At 45.4% G+C, this 7,939-nt stretch overlaps 2 protein-coding genes across 2 annotated transcripts; one reads left to right on the top strand and one right to left on the bottom strand.

The window, feature by feature from the left end:
* The first annotated feature begins 397 nt into the window (after positions 1–397).
* Positions 398–2,681, top strand: guca1aa (guanylate cyclase activator 1Aa). Its single transcript, XM_062383300.1, has 4 exons — positions 398–739; positions 1,443–1,592; positions 1,684–1,777; positions 1,879–2,681. Exons 1-4 carry the CDS (start codon positions 542–544, stop codon positions 2,004–2,006), a joined length of 570 nt encoding a protein of 189 aa, XP_062239284.1. The 5' UTR covers positions 398–541; the 3' UTR covers positions 2,007–2,681.
* Positions 2,682–2,890: 209 nt separating this feature from the next.
* orc5 (origin recognition complex, subunit 5) lies at positions 2,891–7,929 on the bottom strand. The gene is made up of 14 exons (XM_062383299.1): positions 7,451–7,929; positions 7,108–7,200; positions 6,716–6,901; positions 6,530–6,604; positions 5,690–5,801; positions 5,279–5,409; positions 5,101–5,149; positions 4,789–4,879; positions 4,644–4,699; positions 4,397–4,509; positions 4,089–4,136; positions 3,897–4,007; positions 3,263–3,375; positions 2,891–3,154 (listed from the first exon to the last, which is right to left on the bottom strand). Exons 1-14 carry the CDS (start codon positions 7,562–7,564, stop codon positions 3,109–3,111), a joined length of 1,338 nt encoding a protein of 445 aa, XP_062239283.1. The 5' UTR covers positions 7,565–7,929; the 3' UTR covers positions 2,891–3,108.
* Between the last annotated feature and the right edge of the window lie 10 nt (positions 7,930–7,939).

The raw sequence follows: 7,939 nt of genomic DNA, 5'->3' as shown, positions 1-7,939 counted from the left end.
GGCATGACCTGTGGAAGAAGTTGGGTCTGAACTTTCCCCGGATGTCATCTTTAAAGGTTCAGTGTGTAGAATTTAGTGACATCTAGTGGTGAAGTTGCACGTTGCAGCTGCCCCTCACCTTGTTGTCTTTTGTCTTCACTAAGAGCATTAAAGCTGCACCAATCAGCTGCTGAGCAAAGTGAATCAGAGGGACGGCTGCGTCTCCACGTGAGCGATGAAAGCTGCCGAGTGTCTGTCAGCACATCTCAGGGGAGCCAGAGGTGCACCAGTCAACCTGCCCTCTTAATGGGGCCATTAAGCCGATCATCTGCATGTTCGTCTGGATTACAGCCGGCGATTAGACCTGAGGACACAGAGGGGGGTGCGCCGACTCAACCTCAACACACAGCCACCTACAAAAGGCCCCCACCCGCTGCCACCCTGAGTCCCACTGTTGTGTGACTGTGAAGAGGGAGCACCCTTCGCTTCACAGTAGACCAATCGGGCCGACAGGGTTTGTGCAGCAGCTGCAGGAGACGCCGGATACTTTGCCCGCGGAGCGATGGGTAACACCACTGGAAGCACCGTGGACGACCTGCAGGCCGTGGAGATGCACCTCTGGTACAAGAAGTTCATGACCGAGTGCCCCTCAGGTCAGCTCACCCTGCACGAGTTCAAGCAGTTCTTCGGGCTGCGCGGGTTGGACCAGGAGGCCAACGACTACATCGAGCAGATGTTCCGCACATTTGATATGAACAAGGTGAGACACAAGAGCTCAATTCAAGAGGGCTCTCCACTTTGGGTGCAGAGGGAAAACTTTTAGAGGTAAATTGGAATAAATCAGATTGAAACGTTGAGAAAATGTCATTCTGTGAGGAAATAATGTAATTTTGCTCACAAACAAATCGATCCGACCTGCAGCTAAGGATTATGTCAGAAATGACTGAAAAGGGTCAAATCACAGTCAAAAATGACGTCTCTAAAATTCCGAGGGGCAAAGATATTTATCACATTCGACATCTTTGAAAGGTCAACGTGTGGCAGCGACCTCCCGGGACAGTGTGGCCCTGTTCCACTTTGCCCCTCGGCTCCCAGTTGAATTAAGAGGGAGCACATGTCAGGGTCATCACAGGATGTCCGTCTGAGAAGCTGCACATCTATATTTAGTCCCCCCCCCCCCTAGCTCAGTTAAAAAGGCCAGGGTATAATCCTCATGCATGATATAAACAGTGAGATTATCCGTGAGACAATGTTTTGATGCTAAGATTGTTCAGGCACAGAGTCCCCGGAGATAATCCTCCACCCTGGGACATCTTAATTTCACTCCCACAGCTTCGGCCTTTGAGATGAGGAGGATCTGATTGTTTCCCTGTTGCAAAATAAGTGGAAGGTCCCACATTAATCACTGGTGTTTTTGATAAAAGCAGAGCACACATCTCACGTCCCCCCCCTTGCTCCTGCAGGACGGCTACATAGACTTCCTGGAGTACGTGGCAGCTCTGAGTCTGGTGATGCGAGGAAAGATGGAGCACAAGCTGCGCTGGTACTTCAAACTTTATGATGTGGACGGAAACGGCTGCATCGACAGACACGAGCTCCTCAACATCATAAAGGTGGAGCAGACGTTAACTGCATCTTTCACTCTGTGTTTCCTTTGGGCGTCTTCAGGACTGGTTTTATTCTGTTTTTGGTTGTTTCCCACAGGCCATTCGTGCCATCAATGGAATTGAAAATCAGGATCTATCCGCTGAGGATTTCACCAACAGTGTGTTTGACAGGATTGATATAAACGGAGACGGTGAGTGTGTTGACTCTGAGTCAGGAAATATGATATAACGTATATTGTGTTTATATGAAGCAAAACATTTTAATATCTGAGGATCTACTGTTTGTCTGCAGGCGAACTCTCCTTGGATGAGTTTGTGGCCGGCGCTCGCACTGACAACGACTTCATGGAGGTGATGATGAAGAGTCTGGACCTCACTCACATCGTGGCCATGATCCACAGCAGGCGGCACAGCGTGTAGCATCCACCCGCTCCGACGACCTCAACCTCAACTGGGATGTGACCCAAGAGCTTCAGTGCGCCTCTTGTTAAAAAAATCATTTACAGACTGAGATTTCTATTAAGATTAAATCCAGTTTAATATGATGCTGGTGTAACACTAACATTTCCATTAATGTCAAGAAAATAAAGAGATACACATGCACTTTAAATGCATCTGGATGACTCAGTCAACCTTTGCGGACAAGTCATTGTCCTTGAGTAACGATGGCGTGTTCTCCCGAGGCCACGCTGGCGTCAGAGTCGACCTCTGACACGGCCCACTTACCCTCAGATACCCACCAGGGATAAGAGAGGGAGATAGTAGAGGACAGCAGCAAGTACATGCTCTCAGCTGTGATTTCAAATCTATTCTTCTATCAGTATTTTCTGGGTCCGGGTCCCTCTAAATAAATAAATGTACCTTATATTTAAAAAAAAAATAGACGCTGCAAAAAGCAAACTGCTGACCTGTGGTTTTATGTCTTGTCCATTTCTCTGGCTGAATGATTTGCTTCCTGGTCAGCATAAACACAGATTCAGTTATAGATTAGCTTTCTGTTTGTTGGCTCTACTCGACTGAAGCCTTTTGTTAAACGACTGCAGACTTTTTTCAAATTCTGATTATTTGTACAATAAAGACAAATACTTAACATAAGCTGTGAACTTGTGTAAATCAGTGGGACGCACCGTATTAAGTAAGTTAACTCAAGAATATTTATCAATATTTATAAACATTTACGAGCTGTGATAACTTTAAGGATTTTTACCATCTCAAGTGAAGTTAAAAATCTAGATCTGTAATGAATAATAATGAATAAAGAGCAAAAATAAATTTTCTATTGACAAAACTTTACCAAGATAAAGTCAACTTTACAATACAATGTTTATTTTTTGTACAAATGCAAATATTTAACATGTGAGGCACAAAAACTCTACAGGAAAAAGTTTGTGTATCAACCACCAGGGGGCAGCAACATGACTGGATGAATTGTCCTGTGTGTCCTTAAGCATGTTCTCATGTAGAGAAACCCGGTCTCATCTCACTGTCACAGTGTGTCGCCTCTCATCTGCTCCCCTCAGGCTCACAGGAAGTCATACAGATACTTGACAATTTCAAAGTTCACTGTCCTGGAAGATAAATCCCAACGGGCATATTGTCAGTGGAGAAAAACACTGTAAAAGGTTAGTTCCCTGAGCCCGTTTAAATCATGTGAATGAACAAAGAGGAGCACACACCTGGATATGGCGCGAATGAAGTCCAAAGAAACGGCACATTTGTACTTGGGGGCGTCGAGCTGGTCGTCGTGACTGACCTGAGACAGCAGCTGTAAGGTCACCAGAGAGGAGATCTAAACGTGGGAGAGAGGGAAACCAAAATATGTCTCACGCATTAAAACAGACGTCAGACAGCCACACATATGGGTCAAGCCCAACTTTCTAAATCCATTTCATGCTTGGGGCCATAAATAGATCAGCGTTTGGCTACAGATCCCAGAACTCATGACCATTTGGGTTGAAAACCTCTCATGTGGGACGCTGTGGTCGTTAGACTCGATTAAACAGAAAATATTACAGCATTTGTGCCTAGAAATGTATAAAATGATCATTTGAAACCCTCGGATCATACAGTTCATGTTCACTTTCCATGGTAAATGGGAGGAAAAGCATGAAAGTAAATGATGTTTTAATATTCTGATGCAGCCACATGAGGCTTCGTAAAGCTCACAGCAGGAGGCACAATCGTGGAGAGAGATTTGAAGCTTGAGGGTAGAATTCAGTTTCAGTTTATGTCAGAACAGCGGTCCACCATTCCACAAGTGTTGTGTGCACATTATTGCACATCGCTCCCAGCAGCACATTAGACTCTCACCTGGGAGAAGATACTGGCGGTGGGGGCGACTCTGCTGTCCACCACGCTGTAGAAGATGGCGAGCAGGCGGTCCAGAGGGAACGGCTTGGGTCCAAGCAGATGGTTACTAGTCTGGAAGATATGGATTTTTAAGATAAGTTACATGTGAGGATAGAGGAACAGAGAATAACAAGGGTATTGTGTGTAGATCACCTTTTCATTTTTCTTCAGGAAGTTTGTTTTTTTGATTTTGCCCGCGTGCTGTGGGGAAGAATAAGAAGGAAATCTAAAATCAGTAACATTTCCACTCCTCTTGAATAAATTAAAACAAATGTCGTACTTCAAAACCGTTCACTGCATCAACAAATTTCAAGAGACACTTCTGCCATCTGCAGATCACTTCAGTAAAACAGGCTGTGGATCAGCTTGACTGAGGACCTTTGTCGCGTTTCATCCCTCATGTCCCCCCCCCCCCCCCCCCCGACGTCCTGTCATATATATAAAAGAGAAAAGTGTCCCACCTTGAGGAAGAAGCGCTTGTCTGCTCGGGCAGGGTTATAGGACGCCAGGTAGGCAGCGATCAGCAGGAACTTTGAGTAATAAGGCAGCTCGACGTGAGTGTGAGCAGATAAACCTGAGGGAAGAAGGAAATAACCTTGAACACCAAGTAAACAGTGTTAATTTTGGCAGCTATTTTTGATTTAGTCTTAGTCTTAGTCTTTTGAATCTGCTGTTGTGTTGTGTGTGTGTGTGTGTGTGTGTCTGTACCTCTCAATGCTCCAGCTTCCTTCTCTTCCATTTGCTGCATCTGCTCCCACTGAAGACTGAACCGAGAGTGCACAACATGATGAGCAGAGCAACAATCACCACATGTCGCCGGTGAAATGAGAAAAACGAGTTCAATTGGAAATACCTGGACACTTCTCGAAGATACACCGTCTGCATGGCTTTTTTTAAATGAGGCTCGATGTTTCTCCACAGCTTGTGTGTGTCCGTCTCTTTCACTAAAAACAAAAAATTAAGCAACTGTATTAAAAAAATCCACAGTAGTGTCAAGTGATTTATTAAATGATTATGTTGCTAGTGTCTGTTCATGAGAGGTTCTTAAAAACAACATAACAGAATAATCCCTCTTTACAAGCCACAAAGAAGAGGAAGTTAAAATAAGACATTTTTAAATATTGATCAGCTGTCGGACTAAGGGAAACTCCTCTTTATGGATTACCTTTCCCTTCTGCCAATGGCTCGCAGAACTTTGAAAAGTTGAGGGCAGCCTATTGGAAAAGAAAGAAAAAAGATAAATCAATGATGCAAGACTGAAAGAAAATCAAAACAGTGAAAAATCCATGGTGACATCCAAATGTGTGTGTGTGTGTGTGTGTGTGTGTGCGTGTGTGTCTGACCAGATGGCGAAGCTCTCTGAGGTCCCGACACACCGAGAAAAAGACTCCCAGCAGGATGTTGACGTAGGACGAGTAGAACTCGGCTGAATATGATGGATGTCTGTCCTGTGATAAGATCTGCTGCAGCTCGCCTGCGAATGAGGGACACACACTGAGATTAGATTTAGAAGAAGTGAAAAGAGAGATTTAAGTTATTCTCCCTACACACAAATTCTCACATATCAAGCTAGTGAATTCATACAGTGGTGTTTCGTTAATGCACGACTCACAGCCGCTGCCTCAAGTGTTGGAACAAACTCACAGGTACAGATCGCACATCACACACTGCATCTTCCAAGTGTGGATCATCACCATGCAGCGCAGTGAGAGTTACTCGTGGCGCTGGCTGATGTACGTGTGAGGACTTTATACCTTTACTGTAGTCGGGGAAATGGAGCAGAAGCGGCTCAAAACAACCCGTGTTGGGTCTGAACTTGTCCCAGGAGATTTCACTGAGCAGGATGACGGTGACGTTGTCCTCAACCTGAAACACGGATACACGTAGTTAAGATCGGATAGGTTTCATTCTGATTAGAGCAACGGGATCCGTGCACGCGACTGGAAGAATTAAAGGGTTTCCCACGTTATTAATTCAATCTAAGGCGGTTGTGGAACTTCCCTCACATGCAGGACAGATTCTGAGAGAGTTAAGAGAGACGGACAGGTTCTGAAACGTCATGGTTGGAAAAGAGGAGCAATGCTAATGATGACAGGGGATGAATAAAAAGATGTGATGGACAAAAGTTCCTTTCTGCCTCTTTAGTAAAATATATCCACAAAAGTCTCCTTGTTGACCTTTTAGTCAGGGCCAGAATAATAAAGTAAATATATAAAATACACTAGAGACACAAAAACCCTTGATCAGCTGCTCAACCCTGAGTGGTGGCACTTAAGGCGAATTAATTTAAAACAAGACTGAATCCTCTTAACGGCCGCAATCCACCAGAGAACAGTCAGATTTCACACCTGAGTTTTTGTTACTCGTGATTGTGTTTAATTAAAAACCTGTGATTGGCTGCCGTCCTTTCTTTCCATCTAACAGCTTTATGAAAGAGGTGCACACACAAACAAAGACACACACACACACTCAGCTCAAGGTCATCCATCACAAAATAAGCTCTTCCACTACCTCTTCATCATCCGCACAGTGCGACAACAATAAAGTGGCCCGACTTGATGGATAAGACAAAAGAGCTCGCTGCTCTTTCTCACCAGCTCCTGAAGACGCAGGAGGGCGGGGAGGAGGTTGGCGTCGGCGTCTCTCAGCAGCTCGGCTTTTTCCATCACCTGAAAAATACATGTGAAGGTTATACTCAAGAAAATAGAACATGTCACTGGGTGTTATATGCACTTTGAAATGCAAATAATGATGAATTAAACACAGTGCACGTCACTCACGATGTATCGCGTCTGTGTGGCAGGAGACTGGGAGCACTGGTGCCTGTAGATGCGTACAAAGTCGGACAGCGAGGGTTTGCGGGTGAGCATCGCGGCGGCCTCGCAGCCGAAGAGGGACAGCAGCACCTGTTCGAACAGCAGCGAGTTGGAGACGCACTCCACACAGCTGACGGTGGCGTGAGGCAGCTGCAGGACAAGAGGGGGAATAGAGACAATCAGTTGGAAATCTGTTTAATTCACACAAAGAAAGAGAAGAAGTAGAATTTTCAAGGAATTTTAAGACATGACTGGTAAATGATGTGTATTCACGGAGCTCCCACATTCACACACCAGGTACCATGTCCTCTCATTGACCATGTGGACGCTCTGAAGTCACTGAATCTGACTCTCACCTCTAGTTCCTTCAGCAGAACTTGCATCACGTGACTTTTCCCCGAAGCCCGATGACCGTAGATGAAGATGGAAGGGTAACTGTACTGCTGCGGCTGGAGGAGACAAATGTGTTTGTTTGGTTATGTCTCTTATATTTTCTTAGGTCTTCCAGTCATAATACCTGGTCATGTTTTTTACACTTTAACACCTATTGTGTTCATTTAAAACAACACAAACATTGTCTGTATAACATATAAATATCAATTAAGTATCTAGTATATTAGTAAATGCTGCCATTGACTGTTTCCTGCCTGACATGAATGTATCGAGACCCAGTGACTGAGCGGACATGTGTGGATGTACCTGCCCGAGGAGGGACAGCAGCAGCCCGGCCTGGTTCTCTCTGCAAGGCAGCTGCTCCCGGACCCTCTGCAGCTTCTCCTCCTCGTGTCCCGGGTGTTGTGACAGCGCTGACATCCTCCTGCTCCTGCTTATTCCACCGTCAACAACAACAACAACAACACAACCAGCGTGTAGCTCGTCACTGCCCCGCAGGTCGGACGCGCTGTGTCCGGGGAACTGCGGGGGAAAAAGGGCCCAAACCGGGGAAAGTGTCGGGAACTATTCACCGTGAACCCAACCGAGAGCTGAGTAAAACTTCCATGACTCAAAATAAAACGTTAAATAAACGTTAAACTTAGAGAAATCCACAGTTTTGAAAGTTACGAACAAAACACACGCGCGAGGAGACACACGTCAGTTTCCCGCGCGCCTTCAGATTACGTCACATGACGCGGTTCTCTTAGCAGCCAATCAGAGATCACTGCTGCATTGTGGGCAATGTAGTTTTGG

The sequence above is a fragment of the Platichthys flesus genome, chromosome 23, assembly GCF_949316205.1.
Source record: "Platichthys flesus chromosome 23, fPlaFle2.1, whole genome shotgun sequence".
Taxonomy (NCBI): Eukaryota; Metazoa; Chordata; class Actinopteri; order Pleuronectiformes; family Pleuronectidae; genus Platichthys; species Platichthys flesus.
The sequence above is the reverse complement of the archived record's forward strand: the minus strand, read 5'-3'. Positions and strand labels throughout refer to the sequence as shown.